Here is a 25358-nt window from a genome sequence, read left to right on the forward strand (position 1 = left end):
CATTCAATACAGTCGTTCAAAAACAAGCTAGGCTGCACACACTACAGTTGTTATTCGGCTAGCAATTAGCATTCATTTAAAATCAATAACTGCAAGCACTTTGAACAGAACGGTCATCTTACTATTAACAATAAAGGACTTAAGCAACAATCAACTCACTTCTCTCATGGACACACACATCAATAAAAAGTCCGCAAGAAAACATACGTCCCTTCAGTCGGACTCCAAAACTTGTCTGGTCATGTCTCTCTCACAACGTCAATCAGTGGACGCGCTAAGAGCATGCTGCTTTCAGGGGGGCTCAGACAATAGGGGATACATTCAGGTGTGCTCAGAAATGAGAGATACTAACTAAACACGAATTATGACAGACCGTTTTTTACATAACTCTTTACCTGGCTAAGTGAATCCAGCAGGGGTCTTATTTTAGTCCCACCTTTTCTGGCCAATATCTCCTGCAGTTTTGGGGTGTGGTCGTCCAGCGTGTTCAGAAAGGTTCTCGCCAGGTGAACTGCTGTAATTCTTTTGAACTCCTCCTTAATCTTAAGAGAAAAGTACATGATATAACACCTGCATTTGCCCTTGGTAATGCCCAATATACTAAAAAGGAAAGCAAATGTGGTGCTTCAAGGTAACCAGAGGTCTTCCTGCCACAGTGTAGCAGAATCAGCAGATATTTTGCTTTCTTACCTGTAAGGCCAAATCAAATTGCTTGTGGTAAAGCTGTTGCTTGAGCGGGCACTGTTTCAACCAACTGCAGACTTGTTGCTTAGAGCTGAGGGACAAATCAAAGTAGAAATACAAATCACACAAACATGACACCAAATAAACTTCGAATCACTGTCTTTTGTTGAAATAATGTTAGTCTGCAGGTCTATAGTGGATAGTGGCCACTTAAGATTTTAAACACATCAATATATATATATATATATATATATATATATATATATATATATATATATATATAATGAGGAATACATCAACAAATGTGTTTTCTTTCACTTACCTAGAAATTAGCTTTATATCACACCAAGGTTCACCTTACTGGTAAGTGACAAAAGTGAAAACGTAGTTTGAGATTTCATTAATAGAGATAGTCAAAATATGTTGTTATTTAAATTCAGCTTGTATATGTAAGTAAATTAGTAAGTAAATTTTATTTATATAGCACTTTTCGCAGGCAGGGGCCACAAAGTGCTTCACAAACAGGGTTAAAAGATCACAAGCAATATGCAGACATTACAAAGATCATAGCAGCCCAAAAAGAGACTAATTAAAAGCCTGGACAAATAAAAACGTCTTCAGTTGACTCTTGAAAGTGTTAACTGAATCAATTGAGCGCAAGGATGACGGAAGTTCACTCCAGAGGCTCGGAGCAACAACCTGGAAAGACCGGTCACCTCTAGTGCGAAAATGAGCTCGAGGGACCTTCATCAGGTTCTGATCCATAGACCTCAGCGCTCGCACAGGAGCGTAAGGCTGGATCAGCTCACTAAGGTAAGAGGGAGCCTGACCATGTAGGGCTCTGAAAGCCAGAACCAGGATTTTAAACCTGAACCTAACGGACACTGGCAGCCAGTGAAGGTCTTTCAGAATAGGGGATATGTGGGTCCTCCTATTTGTGCGGGTCAGAATTCTAGCTGCATATGTAACACAAATAAAATTACTTAATCGACCACATAGACCCTTCCCCACAATCGGTGTCCCCTTGAGACGACCTACTGTTTAAATAAGCTCCTCCCATAACAGCTGCTCCACACTGTTCACTCTTAATATTTACTTCTGTCCAGTCGAGGCTTTCTATACGTTTTTTTTGGTCAATACGACACGCAACATATCTGTTTACCATTCGGGGTGACTTGTCATTTAGTGCCGATGCACAACTTGGACAGACACCCGACAGAAACAGCCCTCAGCAGACTAACCGCAGCATGCTACACTGCACGGGGCTGATGGTTATGCACCGCAATGAATGAGAAGCTCCGCAACACAAATTGTGTTTGCACAAGTACTTTAGCCATACCGGTATACTGCTGAGAAGGCTACGTTACTTACTTTACTTTACGTGTTAGCTAGCAAGGAAATAAACTGACGGATAACTAGAGAATGGAGAACTACGTATGTTCTCCATTTGTAATAACTTCGCTCTGAATTAAGTTGCATTTAACTTTAACAGTCAAGAAAGCACATAAAAGCGCATTTAATACTTACAAGAATTGGCTGACTGCCTCCGCTCTGCCGGTTCACGTCCTGTCCGTTTACAGTCGTAGCGCGTTTTTTTGCTGACGTCACTCGCCAGGTTTGAATGAGGTTGCCAGATTTGTCAAGTAAAAGTTACCTGCTTTTAGCAAGTTGACCATGTAATTAATACATTGAATAATTATTACTTCATAATGTCATTCATGTTTACCTTGTTAAATGAAGTTAAAGAAATACAACGAAATGTCAAGTATCATATCTGAAAAATATGATTTGGAAACTCATGTAGAATTTAATTATGAAGTAGAGGTCATATTTACAAGGCCAAAAAAATCATTTTTTTTAGAAAGTTCTGGATGTTCAGTTTGGTTCTCACATGGTTTTATCCTGGTAGGAAGACACATTGTTCTTTGGATGCAGGATTGGCCATAAGGGAATCTGACACTGGGTTGGCTTTTCATCACAGCGATGAAACCCCAGCTGACCTGTTGATAACATGGACAGAATCAATTATTAGTTGACAGTCTTATATAGTGACAGTTTGTTCTCTCCAATAAACATATATCAGAACTACTGTGGAGAACATACAACAAATTACTTTTACTTTTATATACTTTTTTTAATCCCTGAGAGGAACTCTTGTTATTGAGAGACATGTTACTCACACATAGGCCCGAATCACACACGTGCACTAACAGGATCTGTGGACATGCATTTGTGGAGAGATGTAAGAGTGGGGTTGTGACATACTGCTATACATGGAGCACACCAGAGCTGTTGGGGGTTTGGTGGCTTGCTCAACGGCACTTTGGCAGTATCCTGCCCTGGTCACTCTCAAGCTACAGGACCAATTTCTATATTTTGATCAGAACCAGGACAACTTTTCCTCTTGCCGAAAAGAAAACTAACTTTAAAAAATACCCAATGAAAAGGAATATAAATGGCATAATGTCATAAAGAGCTTTGCAATATTTAACGCAGTATTAGAAGAAGGTTAACTTGTGCCTTTTAATATAAGCTCTTTTAATATATTGACTAGATAAATGAAATATCAGAGGTATCAGAGGTTTTGACTAAAAACTCAATGTATCTCAGTGACTGTTCGCAAAACAACATCAAGCAAGGGATCCAGGTAAACATTGAGACAAAAAGCTGCTTGTGTAATATAACAAGCAGGATTAGCTATTTCACCTTTTCAAATTCAGAATGAATTTATGAATATGTTATGAATATGATACATTGTTTGATGTGGTTTTGCAGATTGATCCAACATGTATAATTAAGACAAAGTAATCCCTAAAGCCTAAAAAATATTTTATAATGGATAAAGAAATGTAATTACTGTATCTAACATTTCTATCTTTCTTATCCAGAGGGTGGAATGTTATCCAGTAATAGAAAATAACCATGAGCCGGTTGTACTGTAGACAAGTTGCATGTCCATATAACACATCTTACACACTATAACAGGCAACTCAATAATGCTCAAATTTACCAGTTTTCTTGGGCTCCACGTCTTCACAGTAGAATCATTTACACCCTGAGAAGTACAGGATAGTAATGACAGAACCTGTAAACTCTACACAGGGAGGACACTGCTGGCTGGGTTGATCTTGTTTTAATTAGATGAGTCACATCATTTGCATGTCCATTCGGGTGCCTTAAGTGTATGATGTTCTTTTAAAAAAAAAAGACACACACAAAAAACATGCTATGGCCATGTTTAGTCACATTATCAAACTGATTTCCCAAGTTATTTTTTAATCTTCTGCAAACAACTATCAGGTGAATTGAGGAGGCCTTATTCTGCAAAAATTCAACAGCATATTATGGGAACTGTAGCAATCTGATACATTAAATGTGTAAGAGCAAAGCAAATTGACCCAAGTCTACTGACACATGGCTGCAGTTTTGTTATTCAGTGAATCTGAACTTTTACTTAACTAATTGTGAAAATCCTGACAGTAATACACTCCATAACAGTACACCAATGTCAAAGCCCTTTTTTACAGCAATAACTGCACTATGTTCACTCTCTGTCACATGGTGTCACTGTTGACCATTAAAGCATAACTCAGCTCTCTCTCTCTCTCAAGACATGACACACCCATAAAGGGTTGTACACAGCTTTCTGGAAAAAAAATATTTATATTTAAATTCACCACATCACCCACTCTCATGTCCTGGGATATTGTGTCAGATACTTGACATCATCAGTATAGTACTTGTAATCTGGAGTATTGTTTTTCCCTGCTGATGAAAGGATGAATTTTTGGATCTCTGTCTTTGTTTTGTGTGCAGTATGGCGCAGATCTTTGTCTGTAACAAGGTACTCCATAGCCGAGGAGATGGAGAGGGGCTCGGTTGTGGCAAATCTGGCTGCAGATTTGGGACTTGAACTTGGAGGTTTGGCACAACGAGAGGTAAAACTTGATATTTTCCATAACAAAAAATATCTAGATGTGAATAAAAAGACTGGGGAACTGTATATTGTAGAAAAGATGGACAGAGAATCCCTTTGTCCGACAAAAACAACTTCATGTTTTCTAAAGCTTGACGTTATCATAGAAAGCCCCTTACGTATCTTTAACATTGAACTTGGAATAACGGACATTAATGATAACGCGCCACATTTTCGGCGAGACAGGGTAGAGCTCGACGTTTCAGAATCAGCAACGCCAGGAGAGAGGTTCTCCCTGCCTAATGCAGTGGATCCAGATGTTGGCATAAATACGATAAAAACATACAAACTCAGCGTCAGTGATCATTTCACAATTGAAATTCAGACTGGCAGTGATGGAACTCAGTATGTTGATTTGGTGTTGGCCAAGTCTTTAGACAGAGAGGAGACAGCGGTTCATAATCTAATCCTGACTGCTGTGGATGGCGGGGTCCCTGTGCGCTCTGGCACTGCCAATATAATTGTTCATGTACAAGATACAAACGACAATCCTCCTCGGTTTGACAAACAGACCTACTCTGTCAACATGTCAGAAAACTCCCCCCTGGGAACATTGGTGTTGAAGCTTAACGCTACTGATTTGGACGAGGGTCTTAATTCAGACATTGCGTACTCATTCACCCTTTACACGTCAGAAAAAACACAGGATGTCTTTGCATTGAACCCTAACACTGGGGAGATAACTGTGAAAGGAACGGTTGACTATGAAGACATGAAATTTTACGAGTTGCACATTGAGGCCAGAGATAAAGGGACGCATCCCTTACTTGGCCAGTGTAAAGTAGTAGTGCACGTGACCGACATGAATGACAATTATCCGGAAATAACGATACAGTCTGTTAAAAACACAGTGGATGAGAATATTCCAGTAGGAAGTGTCATCGCTCTAGTGGGAATAAGTGACAGAGACACTGGCGATAATGGAAAAGTGAGCTTATCCATAAACCAGAACTTGCCCTTTATTCTCAACCAGTCATCAGATAGACCCATGCATTACAAGCTTGTTGTGTCTGCACCTTTAAATCGTGAATTAGTGCCAGAATATGACATACTACTTATTGTAACAGACGCAGGGACGCCTCCTTTATCCGATAACGAAACAATACATTTACATCTATTGGATGTTAATGATAACGCGCCACAGTTCCCTCAGTCATTTTACACGATACGTGTGATGGAGAATAATGCACCCGGGGCCCTGCTCAGCTCCCTCACTGCGTTTGACCCTGACCTCCATGAAAACCAGTATCTAGTTTATTTCATCCTGGAGAAGGAGATAGCCAACACCTCCATGTCCATGCTGTTCTCCATCAATCCAGAGAATGGTAATCTTTACGCACTGAAAACTTTTGACTACGAGATCGAGAAGGACTTTCTTTTCCACATCGAGGCCAGAGACTCTGGCTCTCCTCCCCTCAGCAGTAACGTCACGGTCCACATCATCATCGTGGACCAGAACGACAACGCTCCGGTCATTGTATCTCCGTGGCGCGCGCACGGCTCGGTGGTGGAGGAAAAGATCCCCAGGTCCACAGATAAAGGCTCTCTGGTTGCCAAGGTGATCGCCTTAGACACAGACTCGGTGCACAACTCTCGGATTACCTACCAGTTTCTGCAGGTGACTGACGCCACCTTGTTCAGTCTGGATCAGTACAATGGAGAGATCCGGACAATGAGGATGTTCAGCTACAGAGATCCTCGACACCAGAGACTGGTTGTTGTTGCCAAGGACAATGGGGAGCCTGCTCTGTCTGCTACAGTCACCATCAAGTTGTCCACAATGGAGACTGCAGTTAAGGCCTACTCTGACATGACTGAGGTTCCTCTGGAGTACGACATCTTCTCAGACCTGAACCTGTATTTGGTCATCGGTCTGGGCTCGGTGTCATTTCTCCTGCTCATCACCATATTGGTCACCATCGTGCTCAAGTGTCAGAAAGTGAAGCCCAGCAAAGCGGCTCCTCCCTGCAGGAACAGTGTGATCAGTGAGAGGAACTCCACCATCGCAGACTCCACTCTGGTCTCCAACGATGCCTACTGGTACAGTCTGTTTCTAGCAGAGACCAGGAAAGGAAAGCTGGTGGTCAGACAGCCAGTGCCAAAGGGCTCCAGATACATCGTGTCCAGTTTACCAAGAGGAACAGGACTGACAGACACGAGTGAATCCGCAGCCTCCACTCTACAGGTACATCCCAACTATACATTTTATTCTGTTTTTGTCATACGATACGTTTTCAAAAGATATTTTATTTTCGTAAAAAGTGAAATCCCTTAACAACTCAAATACGTATAATATTTTATTAAACGTAAACAGCGGTTTATAACCAATGCACACAAATGTCAACGTTTTAAGTTGGTTGTAAACTTTATCTGTGAGATCTTTCTTATGCATAGAGTGGCGCTGTTTACTCGAAAAAAAGAATTCCAGTCTATGAACGCCATGACAGCAAATCTGAGTCTGTGAGGTAAAGGAACAACCGGACAGCTGCGTGGTGCTGAAATTCGAATGAATGTTAAGCATCACTTTAAGCTGTTAAATGCGACAAACGCTTTGGGAATTTACATTTATAAACAATTCTTGGAGGAGTCTTTCAAGGAATTTCTCCCCTCAGTGGAAAAACGCTTTATATCAACTGATTTGCGTCATACATTGAACAGATTGAGAACAAAGGGTCCGTGTTTTTGACAATGCGGCCATACAAAAGGTACGTGCTGCTGGTTATTCTTTCTTCTGTCGTTTATTTCGGATCGACATCAGTTAGTCATTACTCCATACCCGAGGAAATGAAAGAAGGATCGGTTGTCGCCAACCTTGCTACCGACCTGAGCCTGGATGTTAAAACACTGAATCAGCGAAAGATGAGACTCGACATCATCGCCAGTAAGAAATATCTGGATGTGAACAGAGAGACTGGTGAACTTTATGTTGTTGATAAAATAGACAGAGAATACATTTGTCCAGCAAAGTCGTCTTGCTATCTAAGACTAGAGGTAATCCTAGAAAGCCCGGTGCGAATCTTTAACATAGAAGTAGAAATTTTAGATATTAACGACAACGCCCCACAGTTTCGGAGAGACATTATCCACTTAGACATATCTGAAGCTACACCAAAAGGAGAAAGATTCTCTCTCAGTAATGCAGTGGATCCTGATGTCGGAAGCAATTCAGTAAAAACATACCATCTGAGTGAAAGTGAATATTTTAATATTGAAGTACAAACGGGAAGAGAAGGAACAAAGTTTGCAGATTTGATCTTAACAAAGGGCTTAGACAGAGAGCAGCAGGCTGTTCATCATTTAATTCTCACAGCTGTAGATGGAGGCACACCTGCTCGCTCCGGAACTGCAAGTGTTATTGTTCGTGTTTTAGACACGAATGATAACGCTCCAACATTTGACAAAAAACATTATGATATCAATATTATGGAAAACTCTCCCATAGGGAGCCTTGTTATTCACCTTAATGCCACAGACTTGGATGAGGGATCAAATTCTGATGTAACATACTCATACAGTTTATACACGTCGGAGAAAACACAAGAAACATTTAATCTAAATCCTTCCACTGGTGAAATTACTGTTAAAGGAATGCTGAATTATGAAGACTTCAGGATTTATGATATGGAAATAATAGCAACAGACAAAGGAGCCAACAGTTTGTCAGGACAGTGCACCATAAAGATTCTGGTGGAAGACATGAATGACAACCACCCAGAAATATCTATTAAGTCATTTCAGAGTCCAGTCAATGAAAACATAGAATTAGACACAGTGATAGCTGTAGTTAGTGTCAGTGATAAAGACTCTGGTGACAATGGAGAGGTTGATCTTCATATTCCTGATAATATGCCTTTCAAACTGAGGGAGTCCTCTGATAACTATTATGAATTAGTGGTGTCAGAGCCGTTAGACCGGGAGAAGGTCCCAGAATATGACATCACCTTCACTGTGACAGACAGAGGTTCTCCTCCTCTATCTGACAATGAAACTATGACCTTAGAGCTGCTGGATGTCAATGACAATGTGCCAAAGTTCCCTCAGTCATTTTACACCATACGTGTGATGGAGAATAATGCACCCGGGGCCCTGCTCAGCTCCCTCACTGCGTTTGACCCTGACCTCCATGAAAACCAGTATCTGGTTTATTTCATCCTGGAGAAGGAGATAGCCAACACCTCCATGTCCATGCTGTTCTCCATCAATCCAGAGAATGGTAATCTTTACGCACTGAAAACTTTTGACTATGAGATCGAGAAGGACTTTCTTTTCCACATCGAGGCCAGAGACTCTGGCTCTCCTCCACTCAGCAGTAACGTCACGGTCCACATCATCATCGTGGACCAGAACGACAACGCTCCGGTCATTGTGTCTCCGTGGCGCGCGCACGGCTCGGTGGTGGAGGAAAAGATCCCCAGGTCCACAGATAAAGGCTCTCTGGTTGCCAAGGTGATCGCCTTAGACACCGACTCGGTGCACAACTCTCGGATTACCTACCAGTTTCTGCAGGTGACTGACGCCACCTTGTTCAGTCTGGATCAGTACAATGGAGAGATCCGGACAATGAGGATGTTCAGCTACAGAGACCCACGACACCAGAGACTGGTTGTTGTTGCCAAGGACAACGGGGAGCCTGCTCTGTCTGCTACAGTCACCATCAAGCTATCCACAATGGAGACTGCCGTTAAGGCCTACTCTGACATGACTGAGGTTCCTCTGGAGTACGACATCTTCTCAGACCTGAACCTGTATTTGGTCATTGGTCTGGGCTCGGTGTCATTTCTCCTCCTCATCACCATATTGGTCACCATTGTGCTCAAGTGTCAGAAAGTGAAGCCCAGCAAAGCGGCTCCTCCCTGCAGGAACAGTGTGATCAGTGAGAGGAACTCCACCATCGCAGACTCCACTCTGGTCTCCAACGATGCCTACTGGTACAGTCTGTTTCTAGCAGAGACCAGGAAAGGAAAGCTGGTGGTCAGACAGCCTGTGCCAAAGGGCTCCAGATACATCGTGTCCAGTTTACCAAGAGGAACAGGACTGACAGACACGAGTGACTCAGCAGCCTCCACTCTGCAGGTAAGAGGCAAATATTGAGTAAAATTCTAACTAATTCTTCTCTAAAAACTATTTCATTACATGACCTGCCATGGCAGTTAGAATGCTGCAACGCCTAACAGAGCTCCTCATTACTAATATGCCCCAAAACCATGTTTAATCCTAATTTTATTTCCAAACATACTTCATGGTTACATTATGTTGGAAAACACAGAAGATGGCGCTGTTTTATAAGTAAGATGCGAGCTCATGGACGCCATGTTGTTGAACAGTCATTCTTGCCAGTGCCCATTGTGAGCAAACCGGACAGCTCCGTGGTGCTGAAATTATAATCCGAAAACGCTATTATCTTGTTTAGCGCCCAAGGGCTCTCATGAGTAGTACATCAGCTTTAATGGGATCACAGCTGGAACAACAATCTTCATCATAACTGGGAATTTAAATTATATCGGTTTCACGGCAGTTCACGCGCACACAACGGGACGCATTGTAACAATGGAGCCTTTCCAAAGGTACGTGTTGTTCGTTATTCTTGCCTCGTTCGTTCATCACATATCGTCTTCAGTGACTCATTATTCGATACCAGAAGAAATGAAAGAAGGATCAGTCGTTGCAAATCTTGCCACCGACCTGAGCCTGGATGTTACAACACTAAAGCAACGGAAGATGAGACTTGACATCATCGCAAATAAGAAATATCTGGACGTGAATAAAGACACTGGGGAACTGTATGTTGTAGAGAAGATCAACAGAGAAAACATTTGCAATACAAAATCTTCAGCGTCGTGTTATCTAAGACTTGAGGTAATATTAGAAAACCCGGTGCGAATATTTAACATAGAAGTAGAAATTTCAGACATAAACGACAACGCCCCACAATTTCGACGAGACGTCATACATTTAGACATATCTGAAGCGACGCCAAAAGGAGAGAGATTCTCTCTCAGTAATGCAGTGGATCCTGATGTCGGAAGCAATTCAGTAAAAACATACCATCTGAGTGAAAGTGACCATTTTGACATTGAAGTCCAGACGGTAAGAGAGGGGTCAAAGTTCGCTGAACTGATCTTAATAAAGGGCTTAGATAGAGAGCAGCAGGCTGTTCATCATTTAATTCTCACAGCTGTAGATGGAGGCACACCTGCTCGCTCCGGTACTGCAAGTGTTATTGTTCGTGTTTTAGACACGAATGATAACGCTCCAACATTTGATGAAGTAAATTATAAAATTAAAATCATGGAAAACTCTCCCATAGGGAGCCTTGTTATTCACCTTAACGCCACAGACTTGGATGAGGGATCAAATTCTGATGTAACATACTCATACAGTTTATACACGTCGGAGAAAACACAAGAAACATTTAATCTAAATCCTTCCACTGGTGAAATTACTGTTAAAGGAATGCTGAATTATGAAGACTTCAGGATTTATGATATGGAAGTAATAGCAACAGACAAAGGAGCCAACAGCTTGTCAGGACAGTGCACCATAAAGATTCTGGTGGAAGACATGAATGACAACCACCCAGAAATATCTATTAAGTCATTTCAGAGTCCAGTCAATGAAAACATAGAATTAGACACAGTGATAGCTGTAGTTAGTGTCAGTGACAAAGACTCTGGTGACAATGGAGAGGTTGATCTTCATATTCCTGATAATATGCCTTTCAAACTGAGGGAGTCCTCTGATAACTATTATGAATTAGTGGTGTCAGAGCCGTTAGACCGGGAGAAGGTCCCAGAATATGACATCACCTTCACTGTGACAGACAGAGGTTCTCCTCCTCTATCTGACAATGAAACTATGACCTTAGAGCTGCTGGATGTCAATGACAATGTGCCAAAGTTCCCTCAGTCATTTTACACCATACGTGTGATGGAGAATAATGCACCCGGGGCCCTGCTCAGCTCCCTCACTGCGTTTGACCCTGACCTCCATGAAAACCAGTATCTGGTTTATTTCATCCTGGAGAAGGAGATAGCCAACACCTCCATGTCCATGCTGTTCTCCATCAATCCAGAGAATGGTAATCTTTACGCACTGAAAACTTTTGACTATGAGATCGAGAAGGACTTTCTTTTCCACATCGAGGCCAGAGACTCTGGCTCTCCTCCACTCAGCAGTAACGTCACGGTCCACATCATCATCGTGGACCAGAACGACAATGCTCCGGTCATTGTGTCTCCGTGGCGCGCGCACGGCTCGGTGGTGGAGGAAAAGATCCCCAGGTCCACAGATAAAGGCTCTCTGGTTGCCAAGGTGATCGCCTTAGACACAGACTCAGTGCACAACTCTCGGATTACCTACCAGTTTCTGCAGGTGACTGACGCCACCTTGTTCAGTCTGGATCAGTACAATGGAGAGATCCGGACAATGAGGATGTTCAGCTACAGAGATCCACGACACCAGAGACTGGTTGTTGTTGCCAAGGACAATGGGGAGCCTGCTCTATCTGCTACAGTCACCATCAAGCTGTCCACAATGGAGACAGCCGTTAAGGCCTACTCTGACATGACTGAGGTTCCTCTGGAGTACGACATCTTCTCAGACCTGAACCTGTATTTGGTCATCGGTCTGGGCTCGGTGTCATTTCTCCTGCTCATCACCATATTGGTCACCATCGTGCTAAAGTGTCAGAACGTGAAGCCCAGCAAAGCGGCTCCTCCCTGCAGGAACAGTGTGATCAGTGAGAGGAACTCCACCATCGCAGACTCCACTTTGGTCTCCAACGATGCCTACTGGTACAGTCTGTTTCTAGCAGAGACCAGGAAAGGAAAGGTGGTGGTCAGACAGCCTGTGCCAAAGGGCTCCAGATACATCGTGTCCAGTTTACCAAGAGGAACAGGACTGACAGACACGAGTGAATCAGCAGCCTCCACTCTGCAGGTAATGATTCAAATTATATTCAGTTTGTAAATGATCATATAACCATATTTAAAGTAAAATTTGAATTCAATTGTAGTGGTTGAATTCTTCCAGTTTTTGATGTTCTTATTATAATACCGAAAAAACCCCAAAACAAAACGAAACAAATGACCAAAACAAAAACACCACAGCAAAAGCAACTATAAAATAGCTATTTCAAATCAAAACATATTTTTTAAATAGCTTAATGTAGACATTGTCAATCAATCAATCAATCAATCTTTATTTATATAGCGTCAATTCATAACAGGCGTTATCTCAAGACACTTTACAAAAGCAGGTAAAGGACCTTACTGTTTGTCTGTTAACATTAACAAAAGGGCAGGTAACAAGACCATGCTCATTGTTATGTTTACAAAAAGCAGGTAAAGGACCTTACTGATGGCTATGTTACAAGAGCCCAGCTTAATCCGCCATGGCGTGGCAAGAAAAAACTTCCTTTTAACAGGCAGAAATCTTCATTGTCTGTCATATTGCAAAAGGTGGCGCTATTATCTCAAAGGAAAATCCACGAAATGTACGTCATCACAGTGATGTCATCGGGGCAGATCGGAATCAAACGAACAGCTACGTGGTGCTGAAATCTTGTCAGAATATGTATTTTTCATTTTAAACGAAGGAATACTTTAAGCCTCACGTCCTTGTGGAAATCTTTACGAACAACGCATCATCTGCATTTGTTGAACTCTCCTGCAAACGTATATTTTATCGGTTGAGGTGAGGGAACACGGTTAACAACAATGAGACGCTTTGTAACAATGGAGCATTTTCAAAGGTACGTTCTGCTCATTGTACTTATGTTCTTCGTTCGTGACATATCGTCTTCAGTGACTCATTATTCGATACCTGAAGAAATGAAAGAAGGATCAGTTGTCGCCAACCTTGCCACCGATCTGAGTCTGGATGTTACAACACTAAAGCAACGGAAAATGCGACTTGATATCATTTCTAATAAGAAATATCTGGACGTGAATAAAGAGACTGGGGAGCTGAATGTGGTGGAGAAGATAAATAGGGAACAGCTTTGCCCGTCAAAGTCATCAGCGTCGTGTTATCTCAAACTTGAAATAATTCTTGAAAACCCAGTACGAATATTTAACATAGAAGTAGAAATTTTAGATATTAACGACAACGCCCCACAATTTCGGAGAGACATTATCCACTTAGACATATCTGAAGCTACACCAAAAGGAGAAAGATTCTCTCTCAGCAATGCAGTGGATCCTGATGTCGGAAGCAATTCAGTAAAAACATACCATCTGAGTGAAAGTGAATATTTCAGTATCGAAGTACAAACGGGAAGAGATGGATCTAAATTTGCGGAATTTATATTAATCAAGGGCTTAGATCGGGAGCAGCAGGCTGTTCATCATTTAATTCTCACAGCTGTAGATGGAGGCACACCTGCTCGCTCCGGTACTGCAAGTGTTATTGTTCGTGTTTTAGACACGAATGATAACGCTCCAACATTTGATGAAGTAAATTATAATATAAATATCATGGAAAACTCTCCCATAGGGAGCCTTGTTATTCACCTTAACGCCACAGACTTGGATGAGGGATCAAATTCTGATGTAACATACGCATACAGTTTATACACGTCGGAGAAAACACAAGAAACATTTAATCTAAATCCTTCCACTGGTGAAATTACTGTAAAAGGAATGCTGAATTATGAAGACTTCAGGATTTATGATATGGAAATAATAGCAACAGACAAAGGAGACAACAGCTTGTCAGGACAGTGCACCATAAAGATTCTGGTGGAAGACATGAATGACAACCACCCAGAAATATCTATTAAGTCATTTCAGAGTCCAGTCAATGAAAACATAGAATTAGACACAGTGATAGCTGTAGTTAGTGTCAGTGACAAAGACTCTGGTGACAATGGAGAGGTTGATCTTCATATTCCTGATAATATGCCTTTCAAACTGAGGGAGTCCTCTGATAACTATTATGAATTAGTGGTGTCAGAGCCGTTAGACCGGGAGAAGGTCCCAGAATATGACATCACCTTCACTGTGACAGACAGAGGTTCTCCTCCTCTATCTGACAATGAAACTATGACCTTAGAGCTGCTGGATGTCAATGACAATGTGCCAAAGTTCCCTCAGTCATTTTACACCATACGTGTGATGGAGAATAATGCACCCGGGGCCCTGCTCAGCTCCCTCACTGCGTTTGACCCTGACCTCCATGAAAACCAGTATCTGGTTTATTTCATCCTGGAGAAGGAGATAGCCAACACCTCCATGTCCATGCTGTTCTCCATCAATCCAGAGAATGGTAATCTTTACGCACTGAAAACTTTTGACTATGAGATTGAGAAGGACTTTCTTTTCCACATCGAGGCCAGAGACTCTGGCTCTCCTCCACTCAGCAGTAACGTCACGGTCCACATCATCATCGTGGACCAGAACGACAACGCTCCGGTCATTGTGTCTCCGTGGCGCGCGCACGGCTCGGTGGTGGAGGAAAAGATCCCCAGGTCCACAGACAAAGGCTCTCTGGTTGCCAAGGTGATCGCCTTAGACACAGACTCGGTGCACAACTCTCGGATTACCTACCAGTTTCTGCAGGCGACTGACGCCACCTTGTTCAGTCTGGATCAGTACAATGGAGAGATCAGGACAATGAGGATGTTCAGCTACAGAGATCCTCGACACCAGAGACTGGTTGTTGTTGCCAAGGACAACGGGGAGCCTGCTCTGTCTGCTACAGTCACCATCAAGTTGTCCACAATGGAGACTGCAGTTAAGGCCTACTCTGACATGACTGAGGTTCCTCTGGAGTACGACATCTTCTCAGACCTGAACCTGTATTTGGTCATCGGTCTGGGCTCTGTGTCATTTCTCCTGCTCATCACCATATTGGTCACCATCGTGCTCAAGTGTCAGAAAGTGAAGCCCAGCAAAGCGGCTCCTCCCTGCAGGAACAGTGTGATCAGTGAGAGGAACTCCACCATCGCAGACTCCACTCTGGTCTCCAACGATGCCTACTGGTACAGTCTGTTTCTAGCAGAGACCAGGAAAGGAAAGGTGGTGGTCAGACAGCCTGTGCCAAAGGGCTCCAGATACATCGTGTCCAGTTTACCAAGAGGAACAGGACTGACAGACACGAGTGAATCAGCAGCCTCCACTCTGCAGGTAAGAGGCCAACAAAGATTTAGGCTTTAATGTAGCAGTCACTAACATGATGTGATATGTAATTTTCCAATATAGAGGTTTAAAGTCTACCAGTCTTTGCTGATCTAAAAATGAATTGTAGAGGCATTTGCGGAACTAAAACAACATTTTTAAACCATGAATGTTCGGTGAACGTATTTGACAGACATTGTCTTCTGAAATGCAGTAGATGGCGCTGCTTTCTAAAAAAAAAAAATTAAAAAAAACCCTCGAAAATTGACGTCAGCACAGTGAGTCGATGTTATCAGAACTGATCGGGAAACAAACGGACAGCTCCTTGGTGCTTAAATGTTATGAAAAATTCACCTCGCCTTATGGACGCCAGCATATACCGGGAATTAATCAATGTGAATTTTTTTTTTAGATACAGCCTTTAAATGTGTATTTAATAATACTACAAACGTAGTGTTTATCGTTATACGTGAAATGCTTCGGAGCACAACAATGGGACGCCTTGTAAGAATTCAGCCTTTCCAAAGGTACGTGCTGCTCGTTATTCTTGCCTTGTTCGTTCATCACATATCGTCTTCAGTGACTCATTATTCGATACCAGAAGAAATGAAAGAAGGATCAGTGGTTGCAAACCTTGCCACCGACCTGAGCCTGGATGTTACAACACTAAAGCAAAGGAAGATGAGACTTGACATCATCGCAAATAAGAAATATCTGGATGTGAACAAAGAGACTGGGGAACTGTACATTCTTGAGAAGATTGACAGAGAAAACATTTGCAATACAAAGTCGTCAGTATCTTGCTATCTCAAACTGGAAGTAATACTGGAAAATCCATTACGGATCTTTAACATAGAAGTAGAAATTTTAGATATTAACGACAACGCCCCACAGTTTAGACGAGACGTCATACATTTAGACATATCCGAATCAACGCCGAAAGGAGAGAGATTCTCTCTCAGTAATGCAGTGGATCCTGATGTTGGAAGTAATTCAGTAAAAACATACCATCTGAGTGAAAGTGAACATTTTAGTATTGAGGTTCAAACCGGAAGAGATGGATCAAAATTTGCAGAATTAATCTTAACAAATGGCTTAGATCGAGAACAGCAGGCTGTTCATAATTTAATACTTACAGCTGTAGATGGGGGAACACCGGCTCGAACTGGCACAGTTAGCATCGTTGTTCACGTGTTAGACACGAATGATAACGCTCCAACATTTGATAAGGGAAATTATAATTTAAAAATGATTGAAAACTCTCCCATAGGGAGCCTTGTTATTCACCTTAATGCCACAGACTTGGATGAGGGATCAAATTCTGATGTAACATACTCATACAGTTTATACACGTCTGAAAAAACACAAGAAACATTTAATCTAAATCCTTCCACTGGTGAAATTACTGTTAAAGGAATGCTGAATTATGAAGACTTCAGGATTTATGATATGGAAATAATAGCAACAGACAAAGGAGCCAACAGTTTGTCAGGACAGTGCACCATAAAGATTCTGGTGGAAGACATGAATGACAACCACCCAGAAATATCTATTAAGTCATTTCAGAGTCCAGTCAATGAAAACATAGAATTAGACACAGTGATAGCTGTAGTTAGTGTCAGTGATAAAGACTCTGGTGACAATGGAGAGGTTGATCTTCATATTCCTGATAATATGCCTTTCAAACTGAGGGAGTCCTCTGATAACTATTATGAATTAGTGGTGTCAGAGCCGTTAGACCGGGAGAAGGTCCCAGAATATGACATCACCTTCACTGTGACAGACAGAGGTTCTCCTCCTCTATCTGACAATGAAACTATGACCTTAGAGCTGCTGGATGTCAATGACAACGTGCCAAAGTTCCCTCAGTCATTTTACACCATACGTGTGATGGAGAATAATGCACCCGGGGCCCTGCTCAGCTCCCTCACTGCATTTGACCCTGACCTCCATGAAAACCAGTATCTAGTTTATTTCATCCTGGAGAAGGAGATAGCCAACACCTCCATGTCCATGCTGTTCTCCATAAATCCAGAGAATGGTAATCTTTACGCACTGAAAACTTTTGACTATGAGATTGAGAAGGACTTTCTTTTCCACATCGAGGCCAGAGACTCTGGCTCTCCTCCACTCAGCAGTAACGTCACGGTCCACATCATCATCGTGGACCAGAACGACAACGCTCCGGTCATTGTGTCTCCGTGGCGCGCGCACGGCTCGGTGGTGGAGGAAAAGATCCCCAGGTCCACAGATAAAGGCTCTCTGGTTGCCAAGGTGATCGCCTTAGACACAGACTCAGTGCACAATTCTCGGATTACCTACCAGTTTCTGCAGGTGACTGACGCCACATTGTTCAGTCTGGATCAGTACAATGGAGAGATCAGGACAATGAGGATGTTCAGCTACAGAGATCCACGACACCAGAGACTGGTTGTTGTTGCCAAGGACAACGGGGAGCCTGCTCTGTCTGCTACAGTCACCATCAAGCTGTCCACAATGGAGACCGCTGTTAAGGCCTACTCTGACATGACTGAGGTTCCTCTGGAGTACGACATCTTCTCAGACCTGAACCTGTATTTGGTCATTGGTCTGGGCTCGGTGTCATTTCTCCTCCTCATCACCATTTTGGTCACCATCGTGCTCAAGTGTCAGAAAGTGAAGCCCAGCAAAGCGGCTCCTTCCTGCAGGAACAGTGTGATCAGTGAGAGGAACTCCACCATCGCAGACTCCACTCTGGTCTCCAACGATGCCTACTGGTACAGTCTGTTTCTCGCAGAGACCAGGAAAGGAAAGGTGGTGGTCAGACAGCCTGTGCCAAAGGGCTCCAGATACATCGTGTCCAGTTTACCAAGAGGAACAGGACTGACAGACACGAGTGAATCAGCAGCCTCCACTCTGCAGGTAACAGTCCCTTGTTGAAGCAAACATACACTTGATGAGCCTTTTAAAATCACAATATGAGTATATAACATTTATTTGAAACTGATAGATCTTACATAAACCTACACACATGATAAATTGATGACTATTCTCTTTATTTTTCAGGGAATATGTATTTTTTAAACGATAACAAGTGGTGTTTTTTAGATGTTAATTGAAAAAATATGCAATGAGAACATAAAGCAGACTTTTCTAAATTTTATTTTTCGAGAATGAGAAAGATCAAAGAAGGAAAAAAACAGAAGACAAACTACTCATCAAACTAGCTGAATTACAGTCGAAAGTTTCTATCATTAATTATTTTACTAATTAAAATGTAATAATACATGTCGACTCGTCTAAAGAAACAGTCGTAAAATGTCAATACAATAAACACAATTTAGAGGGCTTAAGCAGCGTCGCTGTTCCCCAGTCTAATATACTCTTGTGACATCACAGTCGCCATTGCAGACATTTCACTGAACGGGAAGAAAGTCGAGTGAACAGCTCCCGGTGCTGAAAATTTTGGAATTTACGGATTTTCCCCAGTTTTTGCTGAAACATATTTTAGAGGGTTAACCGACGACTAAAAGAATTACCAAATCATGTGCTTATGATTTAAAATATAACACCGAGGAAAACCGATCTCTCGTTACAATGGGAGGCTTTCTCGTTTCAGAATATTGGAAAAGGTACGTTCCGACACTTGTTCTTCTCATCGCCACCTTAAATTCCACGTCAGCTGTAACACATTATTCTGTTCCCGAAGAACTGGAAGAAGGCTCTGTTGTTGCAAATTTGGCCGGAGATTTGGGGCTAGATGTGAAAACCTTAGTCGCACGGAAAATGCGCATCGAGGCCATCACCAATAGGAAATATCTGGACGTGAACAAAGAAACGGGGGAGCTGTACATCGTAGAACGAATTGACAGGGAATCTCTGTGCCCCGCCAAGACATCCTGTTATATGAAAATTGAAGCTATAATTGAAAACCCTAAAAGGATATTTTATATCGAGTTGGAGATACTGGACATCAATGACAACGCACCTCATTTCAGGAGAGATACGATAGATTTAGATATTTCAGAGGCTACACATGCTGGTGAACGCTTTTCTGTGAGTAATGCAGTTGACCCCGATGTTGGCTCAAATTCTGTGAAAACTTACCACTTGAGTGAAAGTGAATATTTTACAATTGAAATTCAAACTGGGAGAGATGGATCAAAATTTGCTGATCTAATCCTAAAACAGACTTTGGACAGAGAGCAGCAGGCTGTTCATAATTTAATACTCACAGCTGTAGATGGCGGTATGCCATCTCGTTCTGGTACTGCAAGTATTATTGTTCACATTTTAGACACAAACGACAACGCCCCTAAATTTCAGGTAGACAGTTACCAGTTCAATGTGGTGGAAAACTCTCCCATTGGTAGTCTTGTAGTTCGTCTAAATGCAACCGATTTAGATGAAGGTTCAAATTCAGAGTTAATGTATTCATACAGCTTGTACACATCTGAGAAAACTCAAGCAACATTTAATTTAAACCCCAAAACAGGTGAAGTAATTGTAAAGGGAATGCTGAATTATGAAGACTTCAGGATTTATGATATGGAAATAATAGCAACAGACAAAGGAGCCAACAGTTTGTCAGGACAATGCACCATAAAGATTCTGGTGGAAGACATGAATGACAACCACCCAGAAATATCTATTAAGTCATTTCAGAGTCCAGTCAATGAAAACATAGAATTAGACACAGTGATAGCTGTAGTTAGTGTCAGTGATAAAGACTCTGGTGACAATGGAGAGGTTGATCTTCATATTCCTGATAATATGCCTTTCAAACTGAGGGAGTCCTCTGATAACTATTATGAATTAGTGGTGTCAGAGCCGTTAGACCGGGAGAAGGTCCCAGAATATGACATCACCTTCACTGTGACAGACAGAGGTTCTCCTCCTCTATCTGACAATGAAACTATGACCTTAGAGCTGCTGGATGTCAATGACAATGTGCCAAAGTTCCCTCAGTCATTTTACACCATACGTGTGATGGAGAATAATGCACCTGGGGCCCTGCTCAGCTCCCTCACCGCGTTTGACCCTGACCTCCATGAAAACCAGTATCTGGTTTATTTCATCCTGGAGAAGGAGATAGCCAACACCTCCATGTCCATGCTGTTCTCCATCAATCCAGAGAATGGTAATCTTTACGCACTGAAAACTTTTGATTATGAGATCGAGAAGGACTTTCTTTTCCACATCGAGGCCAGAGACTCTGGCTCCCCTCCACTCAGCAGTAACGTCACGGTCCACATCATCATCGTGGACCAGAACGACAACGCTCCGGTCATTGTGTCTCCGTGGCGCGCGCACGGCTCGGTGGTGGAGGAAAAGATCCCCAGGTCCACAGATAAAGGCTCTCTGGTTGCCAAGGTGATTGCCTTAGACACAGACTCGGTGCACAACTCTCGGATTACCTACCAGTTTCTGCAGGTGACTGACGCCACATTGTTCAGTCTGGATCAGTACAATGGAGAGATCAGGACAATGAGGATGTTCAGCTACAGAGATCCACGACACCAGAGACTGGTTGTTGTTGCCAAGGACAACGGGGAGCCTGCTCTGTCTGCTACAGTCACCATCAAGTTGTCCACAATGGAGACAGCTGTGAAGGCCTACTCTGACATGACTGAGGTTCCTCTGGAGTACGATATCTTCTCAGACCTGAACCTGTATTTGGTCATCGGTCTGGGCTCGGTGTCATTTCTCCTCCTCATCACCATATTGGTCACCATTGTGCTCAAGTGTCAGAACGTGAAGCCCAGCAAAGCAGCTCCTCCCTGCAGGAACAGTGTGATCAGTGAGAGGAACTCCACCATCGCAGACTCCACTCTGGTCTCCAACGATGCCTACTGGTACAGTCTGTTTCTAGCAGAGACCAGGAAAGGAAAGGTGGTGGTCAGACAGCCTGTGCCAAAGGGCTCCAGATACATCGTGTCCAGTTTACCAAGAGGAACAGGACTGACAGACACGAGTGACTCAGCAGCCTCCACTCTGCAAGTATGAGAAAATTTTTCTATGAAACGTTCTACACATGGTCACTGAAATATGAAACATCAAGTCTACTCTTGATTGACTACCGTTATGAACATATTTTCACGTGAGAAACTTAAGAATAGGTTCTCTCCTTTGTACTTCTTAGGCATAATTATCAACTGCTTAAAATTAAACAACATCCACAATACATACAATTCTGAAACTCCACTCATTTATAAATGTCCTAAAACTAAGTGGTAGCTTGATACTATTACATGTCATAGAAATGTAAAAATCACCTCGCGGTTATATTTATCATTTTTATTACATTTTTTGCATTGGTCAAATGTTTTCTTTTGCAATCCAGGGTGCGGTTTTCTGGCAAATATATTTCTTGAAATATGTCTGATGCATTTTGCTCGATGTTTTGGAAAATGCTAGTACTCTATGAAGCATCGTTCTACAAAAAAGACTGGTCAAATACCAAGGATACTTGAGATGTTGTCGTTTAGCATGCTGCTTTTACGCACAGACGGCTGTGCGTAAAGGTCGCCAAACTCACAGAAAACATAATTTAAAGAAAATCAATAATTTCACAATCCATGCCGAATCCTGTTAACTTTAAAAACGTTTGTAAAAGACAAGCCAAATGATCGAGACAACATTTTAAAAGATTAATTAGATTTTATGATATTAATGGCCTCAAAGGCGCATAGAAATTCAGAAATCCAAGTTTAAACTACGCCAAAAAAAACTAAAAAAATTACATGGAAGGTTTATACTCTGCATGAGATTTTAAAAAAATCATTTCGTTTTCAAACGTTGCAAACTCCCACACCAGACTATTCTCGTCGCTGCTCTCCAAGAAAACAGACTCACCGATGAGGTCATCGCACTGACTGTAGTTCATTGGTGGAAGATAATTCAGACATGTTTAATACAAGGACGTCACACTGAGTATTCGCGTGAACAACGTCTTCTTTTGTGATCTGCTTTTCGTTCACGAGTCCCTTCAACAAGAGGACGTTTAACCTGTACGTTAAGGATCTGGATACCCTCACGACACGATGCTGCGCCACACTCGTCTGATGTCTGGGAGAAGCTGGGTGTCATTTTGGATCTTTCTGTCAGCGATCACGACCGTTGTATATACCGTCACCCATTATTCTGTTCCGGAGGAAATGGAGGAAGGCTCTGTTGTGGCTAATTTAGCATCTGACCTGGGACTAGACGTGAAGACGCTGAAGGGAAGGAAAATGCGCATCGACGTTGTAGGTAATAAAAAATACCTTGACATCAACAAAGACACAGGAGAGCTATTTATCTTAGAGCGAATAGACAGAGAGTTTTTATGCGCACTGAAAACAGCTACATCATGCTTTCTAAGATTGGACGCTGCAATTGAAAATCCAATTCGGATGTTTAATATAGAAGTAGAAATCACGGATATTAATGATAATGCTCCTCATTTCCGAAGAGGGACGATGCATTTGGACATTTCTGAGTCAAGCCCTGTTGGTGAGAGATTCTCATTGAATAATGCTGCAGACCCGGATGTCGGAACCAATTCTGTGAAAAATTATCATCTGAGCTCGAGTGAACATTTCGCCATTGAGATTCAGACTGGACGAGACGGGACAAAGTTTGCAGATCTGATTTTGAAAAAAGCTTTAGATAGAGAGCAGCATGCTGTTCATAATCTAATGCTCACTGCTGTGGACGGGGGAGTCCCCACGCGCACAGGTACAGCCAGCATCATTGTTCGCGTGCTCGACGTGAACGACAACGCCCCTTCATTTGACAAAGACTCATATGTAGTAGAAGTGATGGAAAACTCCCCGATTGGCAGTCTAGTTATGAAACTAAACGCAACTGATTTAGATGAGGGTTCTAATTCTGATATAATGTATTCATACAGTTTGTACACATCAGAGAGAACACAGCAGGTGTTTAACCTGAATTCAGAAAATGGTGAAATCAGAGTGAAAGAGATGATAAATTATGAGGACTTTAAAGTTTATGAAATGGAAGTTATTGCCAGTGACAAGGGGCCTAACTCATTATCTGGTCAATGTAAAATGACAATACAAGTGACAGATATGAATGATAACCATCCAGAAATATCCATCAGATCATTTCAGAGTCCGATCAAAGAAAATGAACAAATCGACACAGTGATAGCTGTAGTTAGTGTCAGTGATAAAGACTCTGGTGACAATGGAGAGGTTGATCTTCATATTCCTGATAATATGCCTTTCAAACTGAGGGAGTCCTCTGATAACTATTATGAATTAGTGGTGTCAGAGCCGTTAGACCGGGAGAAGGTCCCAGAATATGACATCACCTTCACTGTGACAGACAGAGGTTCTCCTCCTCTATCTGACAATGAAACTATGACCTTAGAGCTGCTGGATGTCAATGACAACGTGCCAAAGTTCCCTCAGTCATTTTACACCATACGTGTAATGGAGAATAATGCACCCGGGGCCCTGCTCAGCTCCCTCACTGCGTTTGACCCTGACCTCCATGAAAACCAGTATCTGGTTTATTTCATCCTGGAGAAGGAGATAGCCAACACCTCCATGTCCATGCTGTTCTCCATCAATCCAGAGAATGGTAATCTTTACGCACTGAAAACTTTTGACTATGAGATCGAGAAGGACTTTCTTTTCCACATCGAGGCCAGAGACTCTGGCTCTCCTCCACTCAGCAGTAACGTCACGGTCCACATCATCATCGTGGACCAGAACGACAACGCTCCGGTCATTGTGTCTCCGTGGCGTGCACACGGCTCGGTGGTGGAGGAAAAGATCCCCAGGTCCACAGATAAAGGCTCTCTGGTTGCCAAGGTGATCGCCTTAGACACAGACTCTGTGCACAACTCTCGGATTACCTACCAGTTTCTGCAGGTGACTGACGCCACCTTGTTCAGTCTGGATCAGTACAATGGAGAGATCAGGACAATGAGGATGTTCAGCTACAGAGATCCACGACACCAGAGACTCGTTGTTGTTGCCAAGGACAACGGGGAGCCTGCTCTGTCTGCTACAGTCACCATCAAGTTGTCCACAATGGAGACTGCAGTTAAGGCCTTCTCTGACATGACTGAGGTTCCTCTGGAGTACGACATCTTCTCAGACCTGAACCTGTATTTGGTCATCGGTCTGGGCTCGGTGTCATTTCTCCTCCTCATCACCATATTGGTCACCATCGTGCTCAAGTGTCAGAAATCTAAGCCAAGCAAAGCGGCTCCTCCCTGCAGGAACAGTGTGATCAGTGAGAGGAACTCCACCATCGCAGACTCCACTCTGGTCTCCAACGATGCCTACTGGTACAGTCTGTTTCTAGCAGAGACCAGGAAAGGAAAGGTGGTGGTCAGACAGCCTGTGCCAAAGGGCTCCAGATACATCGTGTCCAGTTTACCAAGAGGAACAGGACTGACAGACACGAGTGAATCAGCAGCCTCCACTCTGCAGGTATGAGAAAAAGCATCTATAAACATTCCACACATGGTCCCATGAGATGACCATGTAAGTCCAATAATGAACAACTTTAACCATCAAAATATTTTCATGTGAGAAACTTAATGATTTGACTCCTATTTGTACTTCTTAATTATGTTGATC

At 42.5% G+C, this 25358-nt stretch overlaps 5 protein-coding genes across 6 annotated transcripts in view; 4 read left to right on the top strand and 1 right to left on the bottom strand.

The window, feature by feature from the left end:
- Nucleotides 1–3745: 3745 nt before the first annotated feature.
- LOC306829052 (uncharacterized protein) overlaps nt 3746–25358 on the bottom strand; it is a gene marked incomplete at its 5' end in the record, with an annotated part of 184839 nt that continues 163226 nt past the window's right edge. For both annotated transcript variants that reach the window (XR_013779825.1, XM_079351881.1), the window contains one exon: nt 3746–3876. The remainder of the gene's footprint in view (nt 3877–25358) is intronic.
- On the top strand, nt 4351–9766 carry LOC306829054 (protocadherin beta-13-like). Its single transcript, XM_079351885.1, has 2 exons — nt 4351–6845; nt 8663–9766. Exons 1-2 carry the CDS (start codon nt 4464–4466, stop codon nt 9749–9751), a joined length of 3471 nt encoding a protein of 1156 aa, XP_079208011.1. The 5' UTR covers nt 4351–4463; the 3' UTR covers nt 9752–9766.
- On the top strand, nt 10231–16361 carry LOC306829057 (protocadherin beta-16-like). Its single transcript, XM_079351888.1, has 2 exons — nt 10231–12598; nt 14716–16361. Exons 1-2 carry the CDS (start codon nt 10304–10306, stop codon nt 15814–15816), a joined length of 3396 nt encoding a protein of 1131 aa, XP_079208014.1. The 5' UTR covers nt 10231–10303; the 3' UTR covers nt 15817–16361.
- Nucleotides 18937–21762, top strand: LOC306829024 (protocadherin alpha-C2-like; the record flags this gene model as incomplete). Its single annotated transcript, XM_079351842.1, has 1 exon — nt 18937–21762. The coding sequence occupies exon 1, from the start codon at nt 19354–19356 to the stop codon at nt 21760–21762; it is 2409 nt and encodes an 802-aa protein (XP_079207968.1). The 5' UTR covers nt 18937–19353.
- Nucleotides 22062–25214, top strand: LOC306829023 (protocadherin alpha-C2-like; the record flags this gene model as incomplete). The annotated part of the gene is made up of 1 exon (XM_079351841.1): nt 22062–25214. Exon 1 carries the CDS (start codon nt 22800–22802, stop codon nt 25212–25214), a length of 2415 nt encoding a protein of 804 aa, XP_079207967.1. The 5' UTR covers nt 22062–22799.

Source organism: Symphodus melops (assembly GCF_947650265.1).
Source record: "Symphodus melops genome assembly, chromosome: 9".
In the NCBI taxonomy this organism is placed as follows: domain Eukaryota; kingdom Metazoa; phylum Chordata; class Actinopteri; order Labriformes; family Labridae; genus Symphodus; species Symphodus melops.